General features: G+C 46.7%; 2 protein-coding genes across 2 annotated transcripts in view; one reads left to right on the plus strand and one right to left on the minus strand.

Annotated features, from left to right (window-relative positions):
- The window catches only part of STK26 (serine/threonine kinase 26), a 393,767-nt gene that overhangs the window by 308,475 nt on the left and 58,818 nt on the right, over positions 1-26,474 (plus strand). The window lies entirely within an intron of this gene.
- The window catches only part of GPC4 (glypican 4), a 43,456-nt gene that overhangs the window by 15,369 nt on the left and 1,613 nt on the right, over positions 1-26,474 (minus strand). The window contains exon 2 of the mRNA XM_063313376.1: positions 6,234-6,392. Within this exon, the coding sequence (XP_063169446.1) occupies positions 6,234-6,342 (109 nt within the window). The 5' untranslated portion in view covers positions 6,343-6,392. The remainder of the gene's footprint in view (positions 1-6,233; positions 6,393-26,474) is intronic.

A 26,474-nucleotide genomic window follows, 5' to 3' on the forward strand; every position in this document is an offset into this window, starting at 1 on the left:
AAACAACTAATGGGGGACAGATGTCTGTAACATAAAACAGCTGGCATTGTCCCAAAGAGGTTCTTTGCAAGATCACCTCCTCCCACCCATCCTGCATGTAATTATTTTATGATTTAACATCACTCCAAATTAGGGAGAGGGGAGGAATAAGGCAAAGAATGAATGGTGGTTCACAGTGTTGGAATTCCCAAAGGCAGGAATTCACACGGCCAGCCCACCCCTTCCCTTGCAAGGGCGAAAAAGTTGGTGGTTTTGTCCAGAGGACGGGGTATCTTCTCGAGACTGGGGTTCAGCAAATGAGTTTTAATCACACAGGCCTCTGTGTGGGAACCCTCAAAAGAGCCAGTGTTTCGAATCAAAAGTGGTTAGAAACTGGAGCAAAAAAAGAGAGGCGCCGGGGAGAAAGCCGTTGGCCCCGTCTGAATTTAAACCTTGTTAAAGACAGTCTGGAGTAGGTTGGAATTCAAATTTTTAAAGTCTTCAAAGGGCTCCAGGACAAACAAAGTCTGACTCAGGACATTTTGGGGAGAGGGGAGGAAGATGGGGGGGTTGAAACGCAGCTTTTAAAATATATCCACAAGAATGCTCCTTTTGAACGCAGCCACGGGCTCTCGAGATGGACTGGGCCGCAGAAACAAGACCCTCCACAGGAGCAGGAGCGAAGCAGACCCTCAAGACAAGGCTTTTGTCCACAAGGTGCCCCCTGCAACCCTCCATAACACATCCCTCGCCCTGTATTAGCACAAACTCATCTGCCCGTTCCCAAGACTGGCATTTCCTGTCTGCAGTTTCCTCCTGCGTTCTTCTGCCCGCGTCTCTATTACAAACCTGAGGATGGTGGGATGCATTAACTTCTAATTCACTTCATCCTCCTGAAAGCCCACTTCCTCTCCCCACCATCCCTTGCCTTCCTGACCTTTGAATCAAGAGGCCTGATCGGTTTCCTCTTTGGAAGCTTACCTGAAGAGAAAAAAATATCCTCAGGATCATGTTGGCTCTGAAAATAATTGTCCTGAATTTAAAGGCCAGGCCCTGAGGTTCCAGTTCATTGCCAGTTTTTGCTGGTCGGGAATTCTCTTTATTGCAAATAAACTGCTGGTCAGTTGGGAAGGCCCTGGATTTACAGATTTGTCAGAGCACGGCTGAGCATCCTGCGCCCCCCACCTATGCCACCACATTTCTGCAGCAAAACTGAGATTTGGGGAGGCTTCTTTCAGGAAACAAAAGCTAAAAGCTAAAAATGCAGTTATTTTGCCTTTAAGGACACCCCCCCAGCATCCCCGGTCCATATTTATTCAAGGACAGAGTCCATTTGGGCTGTGTCCTCCATCTCCTGGATGGCAAAAACAATTAGAAAAAAGGTAGGGCAAAAAAGCAGGGGCTTGAGGACCAACGCCACAGGGGTACTCCACATGGCTTGAGGGCACAGTGATCTCCCTATTGTTCTCACAGATTACGGGAGGAATCCAAAATTTCTCAAGGACGCCAGGGGAAAGACAGGGGATTCTCAAGGACACCAGGGGAAAGACAGGCACCCTCCAATGTGTGGACTTCTGTCCCCAGAATTCCTAGACCGCAGGAATGACCAGGCAAAATCATCCTAGAGAACCGTGCGGAACCCATCCGGTTCATTTGAACTCTTGCTCAAAGCAGAGCCATAAGAAAAACCTAAGTCGATATCCCTCGAGGTTACGGAGGGCTGCTTCTGACCGTCTCGTTCGTTATGGACGAGCCACAGAGGTGCCAAATGGTGCCAGAACTTTGTGGTGGTTTTGGTGGGTGGCAAGGATAGCCACCACCCAACCGAGCCAGACTGTTCTGGAAAGAAGACGTGAAATGCATTTCTTCAATTCAACACAGAGGTAGCGCCTGGGTTTATACACCACGTGGCCTACTTAACCATGACTTGATGAACAAGCCACAGTCCCAAGAGGACAGCAGCTTTGAGTTCAGTAAGCCAAACACCCCAGTCCAGCAAAGAGCAGCTCACCAAGGAGGCAAGTGGCAGGAGATAAGTATTTGCTAACCCAGGTGAGAATTTGCTATGAAGGTTGTTCTAGTTAGGTATTAATTTTCCCCCTTGAAGAAGGCAGGCCCATGCTGATTAATGGGCCTCGATGTGGCCCAGGAATAACCCCTCCAACCTTGGAGGGAGGAGGAGGAAAGACTGGTGGGTGGCAAGTTGCTATCTCGACAGCTTGAAGGGCAAAAATGAATTAACACCTTTTGTTTGTCTTGGGAGCTGGGCTTGTTCTCAAACACAAGTTGTGCGTTCAGAGATTACTTTCTTGTTTTACAGCATTGTAAAAGTGTGTGTTTTACAGTGGCGGGGCTGGCAAATCAGAGCCTTGACATTCTCACTGGGGAGGGCTTTCCCACAAGGGAGGGGGGGGCGGGTGTCGCAGCAGCTGGAAGGTGGTCTTCTAAAGGCCCCGAACTATTTATAGCCTGGGAGCTGTTGCTCAATTTGGCTTAGAATGAAATTGCGCTGACCGACACGGACGAGGCCAGGGGAATAATGTTGTGGCGGGGGGAAGGGAGGGAATGCTGGGTTTCAGGCAGATAATGCACCTTTTGCTGTGTTTAAACTCTCCAAGTGGCCCCATCTACCAAGGATTACAATGCACAGACCCTTAAATAATAATGTGCTTGGATCTGGCATGCTTATTAATTTTTGCCTCAGCCACACACAGGGAAAAGAAATTGCAAATAAAACCCTGTTTGGGGGGACTTCGATTTCCCTCCCTGCAACTGCCTGGATCCAGATCAAGGGGGACTCCGGTGACTGTGCTATATTCACCTGAACTAGTTTCCACGTCCTCTTATACTAGCACAGGTTATCCGGCATACCAGCACCTCCTTACAGAAAAGTGTAATAGGAAGCCGCTCGGCAGGGAGAGCGCTGAAAACAAGACAGCGCCCGTTCAGAATTCTAGCTCCGCGGTTTTTGCAGACCCCTTGCAGAAACAGAGATGCATGTACCATGTCCTTGCCAGAATCAGGAACAAGGTCTGACAAGCCACTGGACTGGTACATCGGAACAGATGGGCTCTTCCTGTTAAGTCTTCCCCCTCCTCAGAGTTCAAAATGGGGTCTTTGGTCTTTTGGCCAAGCAACTCAGCTGAAACCATTCTGGGAGACACGGATGGGGCTGAGAGACAGGGACGGTCCTGAAGCCATCCAGGGAGTGGAGATGTGAATCCAGCAGTTTGACTGCACAACTGTTAAGGCACTGGTGCGGCCTTCTTTTTCTAAAGTTTTGTTCAACTCATCCTGGTCAGCTCTTCCCCTAAGCCAGTGTTTCTCTCTCTCTCTCTCTCTCTCTCTTTTTGAGTAAATTTTATTAGGTTTCAAGAAAAGAATAAAAACTACAAAAAAACAAAAAACTACAAAGACAGGGAAAAAAACTAAAAAAGTGCAGAAACACGAGATTTTTTTTAATTTATGGAAAGATGCGGCTTCAGACTTTGAACAGCAAGGATATACAAAATTTCCGTAATCAATGTCTTACTCTGTCTTAAACCAAAACACCACATTATTTCTGTAAGTCATTCCACTTTAACACATAATAAAAATCACTAAGTACAGTTACCCCTCCCCCTTATATTAAAATAAAGAAAAAAAAAGTTCATATAAACCTCCTAAACATCTTTCCCCCCTCTCAAAGATAAAATATATTTAATTATTCCCTTAATCCAGTGTTTCTCAACCTTGGCCGCTTGAAAATGTGTGGACTCCAACTCCCAGAATTCTGGGAGTTGAAGTCCACACATCTTCAAGTTGCCACGGTTGAGCAATACTGCCCTAAACATTTGCTGGAATGCTCAAGGGCTGGGCGAAACTCACTTCCAGGGCCACCAACTGCCCCTGCTGTCCTCTCAGCAACTCATCCTACAGCCCTCTGACCTCCCAGGGGTCTCCTGACACCTCTTCCTCTCCCCCAGGATCAGAAGATCCAAGAAGCCAACAGTTGAGCCTTCCTAGGAATTCCGAGGGCCATTTGGTGTTGGGAACCATCTGTTAGCACTTATCGGCACAGGAAAGAGAGAGGAGGAAAGAAAGAGAGGAAGAAAGGAAGGACGGAAGGCCAGCCCAGCTGAGTGTGCATCGTAATTAAAGAAGCTCTAGAGGGTGGGCAAGAAAAGAGAGCCATCTGTCTGCCTGGCAAAACTCTCCGCAAAAAAGTCAATTTGTTTGGCTTTTCTGCAGGCCAGAGCGAGGACAACATTCCATGGTTACTCCTACGTGGATGCCTGCCCAAGGGCCAGTAAACGGCTCTTACATTCGAACCCTGATGCCTCCCTACAGCCTTGGGTGCCCAGAACGGACTCCCATCTCTCTTCTTTGCAAGCCACCTTTTTCCATCCTGCAGGGATGGGGAACGTCTGGCCCTCAGCTCGCCCCCACCGCCTCATCTCTCTCTGCGCAGAGAAGAGGGCTGGGTGGAGGGGGGCTCTGCTCAGCACTACACTCTGCCTCCTGGGGCATTTCCTGGGGGCCATCTGGCCTTTGGGCTGTCAGGGGTCCCACCCTGCTGCCTCAATCAAACTGATGACGACGTTGACTCCTAGCGACCACACAGATAGGTTTTCTCCATGACGACCTGCCCCTAAATCAGAACCGTGAAAGAAATGCCCATCTTCTCTTGTTCCTCCTTTGCTTGCCTCGCAGTGTCAGATTTCAAGTGGTTTCGCCCTGTCCCTTCCCAGACCCCCTGTACCTTGTCACAACCGTAGGAAGAACAACAGCAGAGAAGCCACAAAAGCTGAAACATACACCTTGGAGCACTGGAAAAACCACACGCTGAAGAAAGATTCTGCCATTTCTGACCTTTTTGGTACAGTGTTGTTTTAAGGTCTCCTTGTAAAGCAATGTAAGAAAGGAAGTCATTGGCTGCCCTTTCCTCCAGCTGAAACATCGCTGAAGCTAAAGCCATGCCAGGAATGCAACGGGTGTGCACCAACATTTCCCAACAAAGAGGAGAATAAACCCACTTCATGCCCACCTGCCCCTTGGTTTCCAATCCTCACAACAACCCACCGGGTTCTGTAAGTTAGTCCGCGACTCACAACCACAATTGGGACTGGAACTTCCGTCGCTAAGCAAGGAGGTTAAGTGAGTCACGCCCAACTTTACAACCTTTTTTGCCACAGTTGTTAAGCAAATCACTTGGTTGTTAAGTAAATCCTGCTTCCCCCACTGACTCTGCTTGTTGGAAGCTGGCTGAGAAGGTTGCAAATGGCGATCACCTGCCCTGAGATGCTGCAACTGTGGTAAATACATGCCAGTTGCCAAGCGCCTGAATTTTGATCATGTGACTGCAGGGACGCTGCGACAGTCGTAAATGCAAGGACCTGTCGTTAGTCACTCTTTTCAGCACCATTGTAACTTCAAGCAGTTGCTAAACAAATGGTTGTAAGCCGAGGACGACCTGCATATATTTTCGCTGGAAGAAGATGGAGCTTGGATCACAGCAGCAGTGAACTACAGCACCCTAGAACCATCAGGCTAGACTTGAGAGAGTCACAATTTATGGAAGCAGCACAGTAACACTCAGGTTCCAGATTTTATGTAGGTACCTAGGAACCAAATTGGAAAAATGGTTGCCTTCCCCACGTGGGCACCTCAAAGAGACTCCATCAGCACATACAGGTGGTCCTCAACGTACAACCATTCATTTACCGACCGCTCAAAGTTATGACAGTGCTGAAAAAATGACTTATGACCAGTCCTCATCCTTCAAACATCGCAGTGTCCCCGCAATTACCTGATCAAAATTCAGGTGTTTGGCACCCAGCATGTACGTACGATGGTTGCAGCATCCCAGGGTCGCGCGATCACCATCTGCGATCTTCCCGGCCAGCAAGCAAGACCAATGGGGGAAGCCAGATTCACTTAACAACCACGTGATTCACTTAACGACCGCAGCAAAACAGGCTGTAAAATCAAGCATGGTCACATGATGCCTCACTTACCAACTGCTTTGCTTAGCGACCAAAGTTCCAGTCCCAGTTGTGGTCGTAAGTTGAGGACCACCTGTATGTCTACTGAGTCCATTTGCCAAGCAAGTGTTATTCTAACTTCAGTACCGCAACTCATGAGTCACCCAGCAGGCGAAGAGTCACGGGGGAAGAGAACGAGAGAAAGACTATGTTGACCCACAAGTAGCCCTGTCTGAACCAACCTCCAACACGGGAATGTCTTTCCAGAAGTTGCCCAGGGCACAGACTCACCATCAAACTTCTTGTATCGCGAACCGAAGATTCCTTGCAGATTGTTGCTCAGCTCGACAACAGCACGGCTGAAATCCTGTCTGCTCTGCTGCCAATACTTCTCCTCCATGGCTTGGGAACAGCAGGTGTAGCCTTGAGGGCAGACTTTCAAGTGATCACCTAAAACACATCAAAGGGAGAACTGAAGCACAGGCACCCACGTCCATGGCAGCCCAGCGGAAGCTTAACCAGGCCGATGCACGGAAGGCAAATTCCTGGCAGGGGCATTGCCGTTTCAAAATGGCATCTATTTGCCTTTTTTAAAAAAAAAAAAAAATTTTAGAACCTGCCCAACTCCAAAGACTCAGGGTGGGTTACTATAGGCTAACCTCGTGAAAGCAGTGATGAGGAATAAATCAAAACAGAAACAAGAGTCGTAGTAAATCAACCATCCCGCCAGACAGATGCCAGCTAGGGTCAAAGGCCTGATAAAATAAATCTGCCTTTAGCCATCTTTAGCCGGTTTGGTCTAGCGGTCAAGGCACCGGGCTAGAAACCAGGAGACGGAGAGTTCTAGTCCCGCCTGAGGCATGAAAGCCGGCTGGGAGGCCTTGGGCCAGTCGCTCTCTCTCTCAGCCCAGCCCACCTCACAGGGTTGCTGTTGTGGGGAAAAGAGGGGGAGGAAGGAGTATTAGGTATGTTCGCCACCTTGAGTTATTTATAAAAATAATAAAGGCAGGATAGAAAATAAAATAATAAAATAAAATAAAATCTTCTAAAAACCACGAGGGAGGATCCGAAGCGTGGGGGAGGCCACAGAGAAGACCTGTTGTTTTATCCTTGTGCCCATGGCCTCCGAGAGAGGTTCTCACCAGATGGGCAAACTCAGCTCCATGGTGTGTGGCAACAAGTGAAATGGTGACTGCGTTTGTATGGCGCTAAGCCAGGATGTCACGGGTTGGCAGCCACAACACCAAGCTTGCAACAGCTCTAAACAGCACTCATGCAACTCCAGCGTTCAATATCTCGGCACCTCCCGGCCCAGACCTGTCTGCATGAAGACTCAAGCTAGAGCAGGCACCGGTGATTGCAATCTTTGTTTGCACCCTGTCCCTAACCATTTCAGCATGTTTTCCGATCAGAGTCATCTTTTTCAGCTGAGTAAATCCATGCTTAAATCCACGTCTCGACCCCAAAATTGCAGCCTGAGTCATGCATACCCAAGTGAGCACGACGCCTGACTCCGTGTAGCCTTCCTCTTCCTGCTTTCTCCCTTCTGAAATTCCACGGAGGAAGGATGGAGAACCAGCCTGTAGCACCCATCGCCTTTGGGCACCCCTGGTGTGTGCAGAGTGTGTGGTGGAAAGCGGCAGCATTCAACAACACAGCCTCCAGATTCAACAAAGTTAAATATTAGGAACAGAAGTGTTTTTACCATTTTCAAAACGTAATCTGAGCAGCACAAATTTCTTCTCCCTCCAGCTGAGTGTTGCTTTGCATGCATCCTGAACAAGTCTATCTCCCTGCCCCACTGGGCCTTAGCTACCTGGTCAGTGCCGTGCCTGAAAATACGGAACCACGGCACACCAACATTACCCTTGCGCTGGGCTGGGGAACACGCGTCTCCCCTGCCATCGATCAGGGGATCCCCAAAACAGAAGCTGCTATGCATCACGGGAGAACACAGCCAGGTGCAACACACAGCACTGTGTGCCCATCTCTACTGGCACAGGACACAAGCTCTGAATGTTCCTCCACACACAACTGCAACCCCTCCTGGCTGTGCAGGACACTCTCCCGTTTATTGAACCTCCCAAAGTGAATATAAAATACACTATTATTGATTTCTTCAAGAATCTAATGGGGGACTTCAGCTTGCCAGCCCCAAAATGCCCTCTGAGTTTTCTCTGCCTATTCAGCCGCTTTTTTTCTTCTTCAGTCTTTTCTGGTGTTGCCACTGTGGCTGTGGCTGTACCACCCAATGAGTCACCAACCAGCCTAAATCACAATCCATGGTTTAGCCAAGCGTGTTACGGGAACCAAGCCCAGATCCCTGGTTTATGGCTCAGCGTGTGGTGTTAGCCCAGAAAATGCAGTGGATGAAACCACGGGCAAATATGTTTTACAAACACAGCCTTGACACGCAGGGGTGTCCCCTCCTCTCACACACAGGCATTGATAGAAAAAGTCCTGATTTCCAAGAATAATCTGTAGGGACGGCCATTCACCTTCACTGAGCCCGGGGAAACTTCAACAAACAACACTCATCAACTGTAAGAACAGAAATGGCCAGAAAGGCTACCATGATCATGGGCTGGCCAAATCCCGTGGCGCTCAGACACCCTATTCGGCCTTGGCTTCCTCTCAGGAAGTACTTGGTCAGCTTTTCCAGCCTAAATACCACCCTCGCCTCTCGCAGCACCAGCACGCATTGTCCTCCCTTAATGGTTTATGACTTCCCCTAAAATCAGCCATCAAAAGAATCTGAGGCTAATCCAATTTCATACTCAACTTGCCCCTGTCTCCTTATCAAGGGAGATTAAGGTTCCTCTTATCACTGCTAATTAACTGCTGCTGGACAAAGGGAGTTTGTTAAGGCAGAGAAAGACAAGGAAAGCATCTGAAACAACAAGAACCAGGAAAGGCACCACAAAAGGTTTTCTTGTTTACAGCAACTGGCCCAAGTCTCTCCTTGGTCACCTGGAGCAAAACTGACAGTGGTCACAGGTGACTGGCCACAAGAAGGTTCAGTCTCCCTACCACCAAATCATACCCACCAAGACTTGGCTGAGACAAGAGATGACGACGAAGGAAAGGGACTTTATTATTCATTCGGCCACCACAATCTTATTTTATTGGGTTTGTACCTCAGTTTCAACCAACAGCTCAAGGGGAGATGCGCAGCACCCCCTCCTCCCTTTTAGTTATTTGTTTGTTTGTTTGTTTGTTTGATAACCCGCCTTTATTGTTTTTACAAATAACTCATTTTCCCCCACAACAGGCATGAACCTGGGTTTCCCCACTCCTGGCCAAAAAAAGCCCTTTGGGATTGCGACAGTCAATAAATTTTGCAACACCACAAAACGCTGGACCAGATTTTAGCAAAAACAATTAAAAGGCCCCTAGGATGAACTTTGTCCCGGAGTCAGAGCTGCTTCAGACGAGCCCTCTGCAGTGTGGGATCGCTCAGCTGCCCCACAAGGCCAGACGTTTTAATTATTTCTGGTACGTACTTAAAATACCTGGCACAACCCATGATCGTCTGGATTTTATTTTTTAAATTATTTTCCCCCCACCCCCCATTTTACTTGCTGACAAATTAGGACTCATGGATTTACAACGGAAACAACGCCTAGACGCTGAAAAAGAACAAAAGAGATTTATGCCTTGAGCACCAGAGCCAAAAGGCACATTAGAAAACTTAATTCTGTTCTGGAAATGAGAGAGAGAAATCTGCCTTTCCACTGATTCCTGCTTCCGTTTCTCTCTCCAAATACTCGTTTTACAACCCCAGAAGTCCAGCCTGCAAAATGCAGCTGCCTATAAATAATGTACAAATTTTCTCCTTGCAATGAAGAAGCCAAAACAAAAACTCCATTGAGATTTATTGTTGTAATCATAGATCATAATACAGCGTAAAATAGAACAATCATTAAGTTTAAACGAGAGAACAGAAAAGAGCAAAGAAAAAAAAACTAATTAATAAAGCAAGATAAACCTGTAACTTATCTGATGAAATGCCAGCCTGAAACTGTAATGTTCTATAAATCATATAAGGCTAATGTGATCCTAAAACTGCAGCTTAGCTAAAATCTAGATGAGTCTACTGGATAAAGAACCCTCTTTTGAAACTTAATCGTAAAATTTGCCACTTTCCTAAACCCTGTTTGCAGAAGACTCTTAATCTGATCTCTGAATTAATCCATTTTTGGGGCCTGCATAATACACCAGACGAGCCTAATGGGCCAGATTCACACTATGCTTCCAGGCACTTCCCGACCAAGGGACAACTGCCACACGGTGCAAGTGCACGTGTGTGAATCGAGCCAGAATTTACTGGAGTGTCAGCCACACGAGTCCAAGACAGAAGGAGGGAGTTAAGGGAAATCCAGCAGATCGCATTTTCATTGCTGCTGCGATCAAGGTAACCTTAGTTTAACCTTAATACCTTTATTTTCAAGCATGCCTCCAGACCCTACGAAGCCCCATGAGCGATCTGGGAAACTAAAAATATAACAATGGTGGGCAGTCAGCATGCCACCCAGAAAGGGTGCCCACCTGCCCAAGAAAAGGCATGCTCCAGCGCTCTCAAGCATATGGGGCAGTGGAGGAGGGGCTTTATGACTGGCCACACCCACAATGGCAGCCATTTTGTGAATCCACTCCTTGGACAGCATCTGCTTTGCTGGAATTGCCAGGGACGGGAGACGGGGGCACAATGGTGGCAAGAATTCTGCAGCCCAGCTCTGAGCTGCCCCGTGTCGAGGGCTGATGCCGGAGCCCTAACCCTTACCACTGTACTTGAAAGTAGGAGAACGGACAAACACTGGAGATTGGGACCCTCACAGACAGAGCTCCCCACCCACCCAGTTTCCTTCCCACATGCTCCGTTCACCTCTGTTTTACATCAGAAGGGAGCGTCTCCCTCCCTTCCCGCCACTCAGAATATAATCAGTATCAACGGCCTCCCACCACGCCTGGCTTCTCTGCATTTCCAAAAACTTCTCATGCCATGGACATAAAATCACATTTCCCGGTCCACACGTTATTGGGCTGTTGCCTACGTCCATTTGCAAAGTGTGTGGAAGCCTCAGAAAGGTATTTCTGATAAGAGTTGGGTGGAAAGCAGATATCACCCAGGTGGTTTCAGATGCAGGCCTCTCCAAATAGCACCCTATTTTAACAAAGGGCCCCTGCTCCATAAACATTCATTACTTTTTTTTCTTTAATTAATTAATTTAAGGCAACACCAATATCACTTGCAGGCCCAAAGCCAAGATTAGAAGTTTACTAACGATAATTAGAAATGATTGGTATTTTCAATTGCCTTCTTAAATGCCACATACCATGCATAACTCAGATGGAGGAACGAATGGGAGGGGGCCAATTCTGGGATTCCCCCCTTGCTACAGCATCATGTCCTATGAAAAACTTACATCCTGTTCCTTCTCCAAGAACCAGGGCAAATAATTAGGCTTAATCCTCGTTCATTCGGCATGTTTCCTTTGAATCCTGTTACCAAATTCCTTCATGCAAACAACTGCCCTTTTTAAAAGAGAAAATCGTCTCTCATTATGTCTGTCTTCTTTGCAAAAAAAAAAGAAAAAAGGTTATGACCTTGCTTTGCCTGTAGCCTTATAACCTCTGATTCCTGACTGTGCCTCCCATTTGGGGAATCTGCTCCCCAACAAGAAAATTTATATGAGCAGATTGTTACTTCAATGAGAAAACTCAAAAGTTTCAAACTGGACAGAACCTCCCCCACAAAGCACATCAATAACCTAGATCTTCCAGGTTAATGGCATGCCTACAGGTAGTCCTTGCCTAACAACCATTCATTTAGTGATGGTTTGGACTTACGACGGTGCTCGAAAAAAAACCAACTTATGACCGGTCCTCATACGTATGACTGTCGCAGCTCCCCCGTGGTCACATGTTTACGATTAAGGCGCTTGGCAGCCGGTTCACACTGATGACCGTCACAGCATCCCATGGTCACGTGATTGCCATTTCCGATCTTCCCAGCTGGCTTCTGGCAAGCAAAATCAATGTGGAACTCTATGTGGATTTGCTTAACAGCCACATGAATCACTTAACGCCCGCGGTGATTCACTTAATGACCGCTGCAGAAAAGGTCACCAAATTGGGTCAGATTCACTTAGCACCTGAAATCCCAGTCCCAACTGTGGTCATTAAACGAGGGCTACCTGTATTTACTCAGAAGGAAGACCCACTGTATTCAGGAGTCCCCTTCTTAAGTAAGCTTATTCTTCTTCTTCCTCTTCTTCAGTCAAATCAGATACTGAACTAAAGGAAACATTGGTCTGTGGTGGGGCTCAACTGATACTCATAGTATTGGGTCTCCATATTCCTCAATGTAAGATGTATTCAGAAATAACATCTTAGTAGCACTGACACTTCATAAAACCTTCAGGTTCTTGCAGTCATCAACCATCGAGGTCAACCTCCTGCTTGGGTAGGAATCCAAATGAAAGTACCCCCAACTAACATCCATCCAGTTCTAACTTAATTGCTTAGTATCAGCAGTTCCTTCAATTTTGGACTGATCTCATCTATAAACCCATGGAACACTCACCGACAATGCATTTGGAGACACCATTATCTCCCCCACCCCCTCCTGTTAATCCAGGTTATGAGGAACCCTTGTTCAAATTTCTCACAAGGCCATTGACATGCAGTACATGTTCACCTCCCTGGCTCTTGCCCCATCTGCTTATCAGTTTATTTCTTGTCCTATTTCAAACCTACAGACTTTTCTCCTGTCTTTTAGCTGTTTGCACCATTCACTAGTTCTCATACCTTGCACCCAAGCTGTGACTCAACACCATTGACATCTGCTGCTTAAGGATGACCCCCCTCTGAATACCTGGGAGTTTGCTGCTTTGCTACCTTGCAAAATCTTTTGGGATATTACAAAGTTCTAGCATGGTCCAGATATTACTCAAGAAGGTATAAAACTCCGGTTCATGTCCTGGGTTGGGATCATCTCCGGTGGTCTGGAGAAACTGTCCCCATGTGCATTTTTCTGTTTTCTGCCTTTGATTCTCTGCAGCAGGAGGAAAACAAGTTATCAGCCCACACAGAGCGAAACAGCTTAGTATGCATTTACTGTCAATAAGTGCAGCCTTAATAAAAGTACTGAGATTTCCATAGTTTATTGCCTTGCTGTGTCTACTGATAGCCAGCAAACCTCCAGGTCAGGTTCTCCAGCAAAGATCATAGGCAGCAGGCAGTTAGTAGAAAAATCTGCCTAAATTATTCCATACACAGCCACTGCTTGGACACCATCAACAAAAAAAAGCAAACACACAAAGACCCCAGTCACTGGTTCCACTGCTGAACTTCTCTAACTACTAGGAAGTTCTTCTTAACAGTGATTTAGGAACTGCTTTCCTAGAACTTACGAGGATTCTTCTGTGTCCTGCATTCAGGAATGACCAATAACAAAATCTTCTTCTGCCTGACACCCAATGCTATCAAGTCAGCCACCATTTTTCAAGGATGACTGCTTCAACATCTCTTCTGAAGGACAATTTCCAACTCTCTGGTCATCCCACTGCCCTCTTTGCACCTCTTTCATTCCAGCTTGTCTGAAATCATCCATTCTAATATTCAGGATGAACGCATATAAGTTTATGCATCATTTTCCTGGCAGTCTGTGTCTTGGCTGTTTGTCAACTGGATTAACATCAATAAACATTTTATCAGAGCCTGGTTGTACTGTATGTCTGATCTGACCTGTTCTAACCCCATCCCTGGTGTATCTCCATTGCCACTCCCATGCACGAGCGAACTCAGAAATACAAACAATCCTGGTTTCATTTTTGTGGTTTTGGACAACAGGCTCACTTTGCAGGAACCATACTGATCCTTCCTCCACAAGGCTTCTTCTTCAAGCGTAACAAGAATGGATATTTGATCACACACTTTTCAAGGTAGTTATCTTCATTTTATATCAGCCATTCTTAAAATATTTCTAATACTTGCTTTATTGCTTATAAATCTTGCATGTTCTCTTCTATTCCTACCATCTCCCAGGGAGAGACAAAATTAGTTTCATTTCCATCTTACAGAGAGCAAAATCTCCTTGCAAACATAGTAAGCCTTAAGAGCAATTTACTTATGAGCAAGCAATTGTCTTGATTTCAACAGCCAATGGATCAAAGGCTGTTTTGTTCATGATGAGAACTCTCTTCCCTTTCATTATCTATCCTATCCTATCCTATCCTATCTGAAGACTTTCTGTCAAACATGACAGCAAATTTAACATAGCCAAAATCCTCATGCCATTTCAATTCAAAAAACAAGGAACATCTGCAGAAGGCCTTCAGAAATAATACTTTCTATTTCTGAAGGACTTCTGCAAATGTTCCTTGTTTTTTGGGAAATGAAAACACCATTCTATTCCGAGAATTATTTTCATATTTAGAAGCATTACAATTCTCCTAAAATGTTTTTTCCCCCCCATAAAGTAAGTGTTTACCTTTGCCTTTTTTTAGGGCACTTTTCAGCTTGAGGGAACGGCCACCCAATCAGTTTATACCCTTCTACCCCAAGAGCTTGGCAAAATGAATTTGTTGCTAAGTTTCTTGGTGAAATTCCATGTATTCACTGACCAAAACATGGACTCTTCCGGCATGGGGGAGGGGATCGGAAGGGTGCAGTAAAAGGGAAGTTTCAATTACTTTGTGAAGCGAAGTAGAAAAATTAAGACCTAAGCAAAATTTATTAGGTATGACAAGGAAAAGGGCTCCGCTTCAGCTTCCTCCCCTAGAACAGAGAAACTTTAAGCTTTCTTCTGAAGCCATGAAACAAGCAATGCATTTCAATCAAGGGGCATTTGCCAGTTTGTTTTGCCATTAAAAAAATAAATAAAAATCAGAGCCATATTAACATTTAAATGAAATTGCACCTGGAGATTCATTAGGAGAACAGGCTCAAGTCTTCCCTTTGTTTACAGCAAAAAGGAGGAAGGAATTAAAACAACACCAGAGATCTATAAATAGCCATTTGTCCACACATGCCAAGAAAGCAAAGTATAACTTAATTTTCAGTAAGCCACACTGATATCTTGCTGCCCGCATAATGGCCTGGCTCATAAGCAGCCATGTGTTTTTTAACCAATTCCAGCATAATGAATTATATGAACCCACCTCGTATGGTTAGCTCAGTGTGTGGTGCAGACGCAATCAAACAAGTCGAGCTTCTTCAACAACCAGCATTAAACTAAGGCTCAGAGTAAGGATGAACAAGTAACTCCCAGATGATACTTTTCTGAAGATCTGAACCCAGCATTATGCCCAACTACAGCCACCAATGTGTGAATCTTGAATGATGATTAAGTCCAATAACATTTTCAGGACTATTTTCCCCAAAACTACCAGAATGTTAATTTTTAAAGATAAATAAAGGAAGCAGCACAAAGCCACAGGGGTGTCCACAGGGCATGGTCAAAAAAATCAAGATGCTTTTTATGTGTGCTACGCTATTATGGCACCACGCCGTGGCCACCAGTTTTCAACTCTATCTTGCAGACATCGCTGTTGATATTTAAAGACGGTACTTACACAACACCCTTCATCCACTGTTATTTCATTCAACCAATTTTCCAAAGTTTCCAGAATATAACAAGCCATAGCTAAAGACACAAGTAGGGTCTGTAGAAGTCTAAAACCCAAAACATGCTTAGCTATTTGTGGTTCTGTGTCAAGACAGCTAAAGTTGGCCAACTGAAAGGGGTATTTTAAAGATAAACTCACAGGGAATTGTGAGTCACCCTGTACACCAAAGACATGTTTCAATGGATTTCCTCTCAATTACCACAGCTCCACCAGGTATTTAATATCTACTTTATTCATACAAGTATCTCCACCTCATCCTGTTCCAATTTACAAGATCATAAAACCAAGAACACTGTAACCCTAACCCACCCACGCAGTCAATAATCAATGGTGCCAAAACTGTAGGACAACAACATCTCCCTCCCTAAATAGTGTACCATATTCATTTCATTAGAAAAGGAGTTGTGTAGGACACTCCAGAAATGAAATGCGTTATTCAGCCCGCCCACCCTGCCTTTCCAGCTCCTGGATTCCTGTAGCTCTTGTTCACACCTTGGGCAACCAACTGTCCATCAGGAGGACTTTCTGGGGAATCGGACCCATTTGCAGGCAGATCACCCCCAAGCTGGGACTAAAAGTTCAGATCTGGTAGTAAAATAAAGTTCTCAAAAGTGGGGTTTCTGCTCTGAGGCCAGCTCCTAGACTATCATAGCCTGAGCTGAGCTGAAATGGCTGTTGTGTTTCAATTCCAGCCGGTCACTAGCTCGCTGGCTGGCCAACCAGCCGCTCCAACAGTTTCCCCCCATCAATTCTGTGAGCTGTCCCAGCACTTGTACACAAATTGCTCCCTGTACTGCACAAACAACTGCATAATACAACCTCTGTCAGAAGACCTGTAATTCCTCTGCAACGTATTTCCTCTGGTCTCAACTCAGCTGCAAAGTTTATTCAAGCAGAGCAAGGGAAGGGGGGGAAACAGAGCTGAGCTGAACTGACCAGACAGAGTGGGCCAAGGGGCTGAGACCTTCACATCTCATTCCGTATTTTGGAAGTATGTCCAAGTGAAGCCACACAAAGGCCTTCGGAAGAGTGTCCACTCTGGGCTCTCAGGAGCTTGTTGAAGACATCAACACAGGACCAGCATTTACCAGCTCCGTTGGACGGAATCACCTCTGGTGGGCACCAAAGATTTGGGGTGAGTTTTCCCAAATACACTGGTTGTGTTCACAATCCACCAGGTCAATGACAGACCTACTTAGCTACATTCAGACAACCTGGTACACTTGGTTAGTTTTAATCACAAATAATTTTTTGTTCAAAGTGCAAGACCCCCCAAATGAATTAATTCACCAAATAATTAATTTAAAATTCTAAAAAATCTCGCTTGGAAGAGGCTTTATTTTTTTATATTCAAGGAAGTGTACACAGTTCATTTCGATCTACAGAACAATCCTTTGGAGTTAGTCAGATTGAGCAGTACAGGAGATTTGAACACGAGTTTTTGGATCCCAAACTCAGATTCTTAACTTTTAATCTCATCCGGGAATTCTTCCACTTCCATATATAACTATCCTACATTCTCCAACCTGCCTTTCCCCCACACAGTCAATTGTTATTAGGACTGTCAGGCAGTGAAACAAATCTTTAATGAATTAACAAGCTAGTTGATTAAATTTGTACATTTTCAGACTTTTTACAATAGCCTTTGTGGCCTGACATTTTTGTAGGCACTTGCTGTAAGAATGATATTTGAAGGAAACCCCCTGCCCAGTTCATTAGGAGCCCCACAACAGTTGAGGAGAACTCTTTTAATTAACCTCTTGATTAAAGGTTGACAGCCCAGGTGCTTAATGTGCATATGAACCAGCATGGATGAACTAATAGTTTAAGCAGCTGAAGAGCTTGAGCCTTCAACTAGAAAATCCTTCACAGATCTCCTAAATAGTCAATGCCTTTCACCAAAAGATGGAGCAGCATTCTTTACATGTCTTTTTAAAATAAAAGCAAGTCCAACTAGCAAAGAGAGCTTAGAGTAATGGAAAACCTCAAACTGCCACCTTGGAGTTGAGGTCATAAAATTGGGTGCAAACCATTAATCTTTAAGAAACAGACGCCTCTTTTTCTCTAAGTGGAGGATTCACACATTAGTGTTCAGGTATGTAGAAGGGGCCATAGGGAAGATGCTCAGCGACTGCTTTCTACTGCCACAGAAACTAGGAGCAGGATACAAGCTGAGGCCACCTAGATTTCACTTAGGTGTAAGTCAGATCTGTACAACAGAGGAACAATCTACCTATGGACGTTGGGAGTTCTCCACCTCTGGAGATTTTTAAGAAGAGCCGGAGAGCCACCTCAAGGACAGTTTCTGCTGGACTAGATCAGCGTTTCTCAACGTTGAGGTGTTTAAGATGTGCAGAAAATGGCTGGCTGGGGAATTCTGGGAGTCGAAGTCCACACATCTCAAAGTTCCCAAGGTCGAGAAACACTGGACTAGATGATCCTTGTGGCCCCTTCACAATTCTGGAAATCTTCAATTACTTCTTCATTATGTAAGTGCAAGACCACCACAGTCCACCAGGAGAATTTCACCACCTTCACCACGAAGACTAGCATCCTGAAGAGTTAAGAAGTTGCGTTAACCAGCACAACATGTTCTTCAGGTATGTGTGTTTGTGTGTGTGGACTCTTAACCCGAAAGTAACAAGCATCAAGACTGACCAGTTCACCTAACGGGACAAAGGCATCATCATTTTCCTTTCCGACATCATCCCACTCAAAACTTTTCCAAGCCAATTTGGAAAGTTACAAGCCACCTTCTGCTCTCAACTTTCTCCAATTATGGGGGATTTCAACCGTTAAACAAGGGAGAATGGTTGGCTGAGCTCTGCAAAGTAGGCTTCTCAGGGAAGGCCCGATAAAAACAGAAACAGGTAGAATGTTATTTCTGCTCACAACTATTTGTTTTGGCTTGTATGCCTGCCCAACGAAATACCAAAATAAGTTTAAATTAGAACGCCAATACATCAGTTTTAATCAAACAAGCGTTACTCTGAAGCAGAAAAGGACTTTGACAAATGTCTTTTGTTGTTAACCATCCGTACTGCTCTGGGTAAATACTTCTGCAGGCCTCAACTCATTAACTCTACCAGAAAAGCAAGGATCAAAGTTTTGCCCCTGGCAAGTAACAGGTGTCTTAAATCTGGCTGCGCATACACCCAGGAAAAACAGTATTTAATTGCCTTAGGCGGGGGATCCAGCCTGCAAGCCAAGTATGCTGATTCAACAAGACGTAAACAGTCCTCTGCAATCGCTGAGTCTGATACTCTGAAGTAGCACGCTGAACTGATCCTCTCAGTTCAGACGCAACGGCCTCTCCTACTCCAGCACAGTGGAAGTGGAGTAGGGAAGCAAAACTTGCCCCTTAGCCATTTTTCTTTCCCAGGTATACAAGAGGACCAGGAGGTCCTCTGCTTGGTCGGTCCAGGAAGTGCCAAAGAGCAACAGCTCTTCCATGGAGAGACCAGCACTCTTGGGAATGCTTGGGGGTTGCACAAATTAAACCGGGAGCATTTCATCACATTCACTGCAGCAAACAAAAAAATGAAAGATGCTATCTGGACCGTTTTTACAGCCAATGAAGGAAATGCAACATAACCACCGAAACAGCCCAGGTAGTCTGGAGGATTAAAAGTCCAGGGGAAAGAACAGCCGATGGAAAAAAAGATGTTGGACTTTTTTCCAGGGTGGGTGTATGTTTTAGGGGCAAAATGGGCACTTCAAGTGCTTAAGCCTTGCAGAGGCTTAAGGCACTGTAGCATTTTTTTTTCAACCCACCTGAGTCCAAAACATTCAGCTGGTTTTACTCAGTTTTGGAGGTTTAAAGGAACAAACTGGTTGCCTTCAAACCGGCAAAGTCTGCCTTCTAACCCTTTCCTGCAAGAGGGAGACAGGGATGAAACTGTCACCCTTTAAACCAGGGTTTCTCAACCTTGGTAACTTGAAGATGGGTAGACTTCAACTCCCAGAATTCCCTAGCGAGTGTGCTGTCTGGGGAATTCTGGGAGTTGAAGTCCACCCATCTTCAAGTTGCCAAGGTTGAGAAACACTGCTCTAAACTCTGTAGAATAACCTTTCCCTCAATCAAAACAGTTGCCCACCCCTGAGCAAAATGCAGTGGATTTTACCTGATCTGCATCTCCCTGAAGAGGAAATGGATTCGAATACTCCTCTGGATAAATACTAAAAATAATCTTTACAACTGGCATGTTAAGTAAAGGGTTCGGCAGCATGCAATCTTCTCCCCAACACAGCATTTTTATAACATGGCAGGATGCCACCCCACCCATCCCAGAGCAACCAGCCTTGGAAGCTTGCTTTTCACGTGGTAAATGCCAACACAGGTTTGCTTCAGCCGTGGGAACAAGCAGCCTCAGGTGGAAAGCTTGGCATCTGTGCCAAGCCCATGCCCCCAAAACCTGAGATAGTCCCTCTGTCTTCCTCCTGCACCATAATTAGCCACATTTTTTCATCATGCCACTAACAAGCACTCATCTGAAGAAGCACCATACCATTATAGTAAACATGCATACACTGGAGAGAACAAAAGATGATTGTGGGTGTGTGGGATTTGTTTTCCAGCATATACCCACATGCTTTTTGCTCCTGCATTTGGGCGGGCGGGCGGGGGCCAGCAGGATAAAATAGCTTTGCTCCAAATTTTGAAATCCCTTGCCCCCCCTCCATCATAACACTCATTATTTTAAAAGCAGCAAACGCTACATTGAACGCTTAGAGAGGAATTCCAGCACACAAACTTCAGGGCCATCAGGGAGCTGTTTTGTCCACTGATCAAAGATCAAATGCATTTCCCCGTTGGGATGGCGTTTAATCCCTGCTAACAATGCGTGGTTTTGTTCTCAAGAAGGAACATCCACACAAGGCTGTAATCTTTGAGATGAAGCTACGGGAGGGGAGGGAAGAGAGGTTTTCTAGCCAATGTGTGAATCTAGTTCATTTGTCCTTTGTTCAACAAACCATGATTAAGGTGGCCACAGACCAGTGCAGTGAAACCCTCCCTCTTTTAATCAAGGCTGTATCTCAGGTATGTGGCTTGTTTATACACACTGTTTGCCCAAACTATAGTTTATTCAACTACAGCTGAGTGAAGGAGGCTAACTGCTTCACACAGCCCACTGAGCCATAAACTTTGATTTACAAATGTTTCTTTGGATTTGGCTAAGCCAAATCCAAAGAAACCACTCGCAAGCTATAATGAAACCTACAATTCGAGAGGGACGCTCCTCAAAGATTTTCAGCTATACCGAAGAAGCTCATTCAACAATTACTAGCAAGTTGGTAGAAGATTCCCAGAGATGCTTTCCAAGGGCTCTGAGTGGGAGCTTCAGCATCGGACAGGCATTTGTGACCGACCCCTGACATAAGAGCAGAATTTTGTAAACAGGCTCATTATCTGATTGCTACCTCTGTGCCCCAAACCAGACTTTGGGCTAAGCAAGAGCAGTGTTTCTCAACCTTGGCAGCTTGAAGATGGATGGACTTCAACTCCCAGAATTCCCCAGCCACCAAAGCAAAGCTGGCTGGGGAATTCTGGGAGTTGAAGTCCACCCATCTTCAAGTTGCCACATTTGAAAAACACTGCCCTACAGGGAGCGCCTTTGGGGGCAATTCGAACCTGGGCTTCTGCCTGCCAGCCAATCGCGAAGACTTCCCTCCAAAGTCAGCCGGGCTTTCCAAACACACAGCCTTATCACAAGTCAGGGAAAAAACATTCTCCAGGGAAGGTCAAAGACAAGCCCGGCTTCGTGATAGGTGCTCAGCATGCAGTGCTCCCCGAGGGTGAACTGGCATTTTGCACCCAGGCGGGCACTGGGGGGAGCCGGGGACAGGAGACCCACCTTGCATTCAAGAGGAGGAAAAGCAGAAAGCTTGTTTAAAAAATAAAGAACGCTACAGACACAATCATACAGGCACCATCCCCCCCCGCCACTACCACACTTCAGATTCTCCACCTGACCACACGGCTCGAAAAAGACGACTGCAAGGCAGAATTGCGTTTGGGAGGAAACATCTGATGATTGAGGCCCTCTGAAACAATAGCTATGACAATCTGACCATAAATGACATGGAATGCAATAGCTGTTTATTCTGGCATGCCAAAGGGGACCTTCTGGGAAGGGGCTGCCAAGACCACGGGTCCTCCCACACGCACCGAGCAATGGGGAAGCAGCAAAGCTGAGCTGCTTCCCGAACTCCAGACGGACCGGGCTGCAGCTGATCAAAGCCGACATGGGGCTCTGGGAGCGGCAGGCACAGAAGCAATGCCCAGAACCAGTCCCCAACCAGGCCTAGCCAACAAGTCACGATAAATCTCAAATCCAGCACGGAATGGCCCTGGTTCTCCTGGGGTCCCCAATGCTAGAAGAACTGGTTATACCAGTTCCTGATGCAACCAGACCCATCCTGCCATCCATCCCACATCCAAATCATGCTTATCTACTTCCTTCACAGGTTGCATTTAGGTACCATTCGCTGAATTACAGTTTATTTGGTTGGATTTGCCCCAAACACTAAGCCACCATAAACTGCAATCTGCAACACACAACTGCTGGGCTCATACAGATAGTCCTCACTTAGTGACCACAATTTGAACCAGAATTTGATCCCTAAGCAAGGCGGTTGTTAAGCAAGGCGTCACATGACCGGACCCAATTTTACAATCATTTTACCACCATCATTAAGTGAATTAAGGTTTCCCTATTGATTTGGCTTGCTGGAAGCTGGCCAGGAAGGTCGCAAATTGCATTCATGTGACTTCACAATGCTGCGACTGGCCGTAAATGCGAGCCAGTTGCCAAGCACCCAAATCGCAATCACGCGACCGCAGGGGGGACGATGGTTGTAACTTCGCAGAAAGGTTGTAACTTTTTAGCCCTGTCGCATCTCTGAACTGTCATTAAACAAATGATCATTAAGCAAGGGCTATCTGTAAAATTAAATCAAAATTCAACTACTTGAGTCAAGATGTCGAAAACGGTAACAGGGCAACAGTCCCTGTCTTCTTCCTTTGCTCCTCACTGGGCAAAGCATATGCATGCGCATGCATGCATGTACACCCCCCCACCTAAGGCAGGAAAAGCCCAATGAGCTACTCCATCAGCCCCCGCTTGAAATGCACATGTCCCAAAGTTGTGTTTCCCAGCTATCAACGTCACTCGCAAATTCCATGTGACATTAACCACACAAGAATGGCTGTCTTGCCAGCCATTTCTGAATCAAAAGGAAGAAATAAGGAACGGATTTATTTTCTGGCTGCCTCAAGCCAATTTTCAGGCAGCACAGAAGAGCAGGCGAGCCCAATTCTTTCATTCTTGAAATGAAACACTTTTTCACGTCATCCCCTGTTGTCTGACACCTTTTTTTTTTTCCTTTTTGCCACTAAATCTCCTCCTTCCTTCCCAGGATCTTTCCATGCAGGAAGGACCACAGGGTGTGGTCAAAAAAGTCAAGATGGCAGCCAGGATGTCGCAATGGATGCTATGCATGCGATGCACATAAGAAGTAGGCGGAGCTTCAATCACAACATCCTGGCTGCCATCTTGACTTTTTTTAGCCATGCCTGGCCTACATCCAAGAAATCCTGCTTAGTTCTGCCTCCAAGACTGCATCTGCCCCATTGCCCGCTCTGCCAAGGAGGTACAGCTTTCCAGCGTGTCCTCAACTGGGCTCTGGGGCACCAGAAAGGTCATCCTTGACCATCATCCTGCAAAGGAGAGGCCCCATGTTTTTGTGCCATTCCTTTTATTGATCAGACAAGAGCACGATGGGAAGATCTGTCCATCTTTGGAGGTCCTTCTCAACCCTCCAAGCAGAATAACACTCAGTCCTGTCCACTTCCACCTCTGAATCGGCAGAACCCAAGAAGATCGCTCACGATTCAGCCAGGGTTACTCTGGGAGACGGGATGCTGCACCGCAAACCTGGGCAAGCTTTAGAAGTCCGTATGGCTTCTCCCCCGGAAAGAGGCCCACCCCCTGAAATTGGCAGCCAAAACTTACACAGTGATCGGCAGAAATGCAGGAACTGACTTAGAAGGAACAGGAATCAGAAGCATTTAAGTCAGTCCGGATTTGCCGGCCACAGCGTTCTCCCACATTTGTTTCATTTCCTTCCAGGAAATATTCTGAAATCTTTCACTGGCTGACCGCCATCCACTGCTGCCAGGCACCCCTGAAATGCCAACAAGGCTATGAAAAGAGGGAAGGTTGGCGCACACTGCCACCGAATCAACTGTACGCTAAAGGGGCAAAGGTTTACCCAACTCTCCAGGATCGGCAGCCAACAACCCAAAGTGGGGAGGACAATCAGTCAGCTGATGCAGGGCTGCACAGATGAGCCGGCAGATGTCCTCCCTATCTGGAAACTTCAAAGCAATAATGTCAGATTTGAAGGAAGAAAGGGAAAGCGATCCAAGCAGGAGCCGAGGATCCAGAAGCATATGGAGGCAGTGCCAAATTTGGGCACAGGCTCTGCCCATGGAAACCCCATGGAAAGATGCCGAAGCTGGGAGGAATTTCTGCTTGAAAATCCTCCCGCACCAACATCTGATATTGCAGCCACAGCAACGTATCTATCTGCAGCCAGAGTCCCAGGTTCTGATGGGGAGGAGCTGGCTGGGTCCCGCCCCCCCCAAGTTGTGGTTTGTAGGATAAACCACAAGCTATCAGTTTAAAAAACTAAACACAATCTGGCTTTGGTCGTCAGTAAGCTGGCATGTCAAGTAAGCCGGCACTGATTCAACGTTCCATATCTGAGGGCAACGGGGGTTTGCTGCCCACCCATCTGAAGCGAGAGCCCAGTATTTATAGGTTCTTCCAGGCCCAAACATCCACTGTGCCAGGCCGAAGTCTCAAAGGCTGCTCTTCTCTGGATCATCAGCCAATTGCTGACTGTGGGGTGCCACCTGCTACCTGTTCGCACGGACGCAAACAGTTCTGAGCCACTGAGCAACTTTGCTGGAGCCGAGACAGCAAAACGGATTTTGTCTGTGAAAGAGGAGAGGGATAATCCGTACCTGGAAGGTATCGGGTTTTCTGCTCTCAGAGTGCAAAACGCTATTTCCTGGGTGGGGGGACGTCTGTCTCCGCTGCAACCGCATCCTAGATGCAGATGAATGGCTCAGACCCTTCACATTTTTGAGTCACTCCGTCATGCATTTTTGTTATTGTTGAAAGTAGTGTGAAATGGCACGGCTCGGGCGCAGGTCCTTGGTGGTCTCTCAAAGGCCCCGGCTAAAAATCCCCGGCACTTCCTTTGTTCCCTGGGAGAATGCAGTCCGGTTAGCCATTCAAGACAGAAAATAAAGCGCCAGCCTTTGCTGAGATGAGGAGTGAGACAAACAACTGTGGGGGGGGGAGCGTTTCAGGGAAGGAGGACAGCCTCTCCCACATTTTAAAGGCGAGTGCAATTTCGCTTGCCAGAAAAACTTAGGCCCGGCAACCAGGCCAAGCTGCAAAAACAAGATGCAAGAAATGTCTTGGGGGCCGCTGCTGCAATGAGGACAAAGTTCCCCTCTTGATCATAGGGGGGCCTCGGCAAGTCCTGGCCCACAGAAGACCACTCAAATTATCAGCAAACCCACCCCCTGCCTGCCGCCTCCCCTGCCAGCCAACGGTTTGCTGACCCCAGCTGCTTCCCCCAGCCATGCAGGACTACAAGAACGCCCGGACAGCATCCAAGTGGGGACGCAACCCACACCCACCTCAGTTCTGCACGCAGAGAGGTCGCCCCACAGGGCCTCGACATTGTATGCAGCGGCTTCCATCCTTCTAGGAGTCCACCATTTGGGGAGGATGGACACCAAAATCACACACCCACACACTTAGGGTCATTGAGCCAGAAGGGAGGATGGGAGTGGTGGAACTGGAAGGACCAGCCAAGCTTCCATGAGGCTCACGCTAAATCCTATGCAGACTGACCCAGAGATAAAACGCTCCCAGAAATAGTGGGATTTGAAAGTCAGGCAACTGGCTGTTTTAGACTCTGGTCCCTTTCTTTTTAAAGGCCGTGCACCACCCTTCCAAGAAGTGCGAGATCCCAGGGCCACTTTAAAAAATAAAAACGCCACCTCCACCAACGTAAAATTGCAAATAAATACATTTACATGAACCAGGGGCTCAAATGCCCCATGCACGCATCTGCCTCCAAAGCGGCAGAAATAAAGCTAGTGGTAAAATGCAACGGCAGCATAAAAGTTAAGACGTGAAGGTATGAGTGAGTGAAAAGGGAAAATAAAAACATCTTTGCTCAGTACAAGCCAAATAAAGGAGACTCCAGGCAGCTGAGACTCGCTGGGCAGGGAATTCCAGGCTGGGGGGGCGGGGGGTAATCCAAAGGCTGGTCTGCTTTGCAGGCTGCTGAAAGGATGACCAGCAAGTCTCCAGTGCCCTCCACACAGAGGGCCTTTCTATGCGCACAAAGGACGCAGCTCGTCTAGCCAGGCAGCACGGGGTTCCCCACCACCCCTAGGTATGGCTGGAAACACCACCACCACCCCACTTCTGAAGCTGCAAGGCCAAACATGCTGAACAGACCCACGGATTGGGTTCAGACATTCCGCTCAGTTGTGGACTCCTTTAACCATCCTCAGCGATGGGACACACCTGCAGGGCAGGGCTCGTACAACGCGCTAAGCCAGAAATGACTGCTCATCCTTTCCTGTGCCATGCTTGGCCTGAAAGCAAATCCAGGCAGGTGGGAGATGGGAACAGTAGTCCAAGCCAGGACATCGTGTTCTGACGACATCATGTGCACGGCCCCGCTTTGCATGTGACAGCATGATGGGCATGACCTCGCTTCACACACCTCCCTGCAAACGGAGCACATCTACAGCTTCGGGCGCGATGTGGCCCAAAGTGAACTCCGAACCAGACCAAACATTTTG

Source organism: Candoia aspera, chromosome 12 (assembly GCF_035149785.1).
Source record: "Candoia aspera isolate rCanAsp1 chromosome 12, rCanAsp1.hap2, whole genome shotgun sequence".
Lineage (NCBI taxonomy): Eukaryota > Metazoa > Chordata > Lepidosauria > Squamata > Boidae > Candoia > Candoia aspera.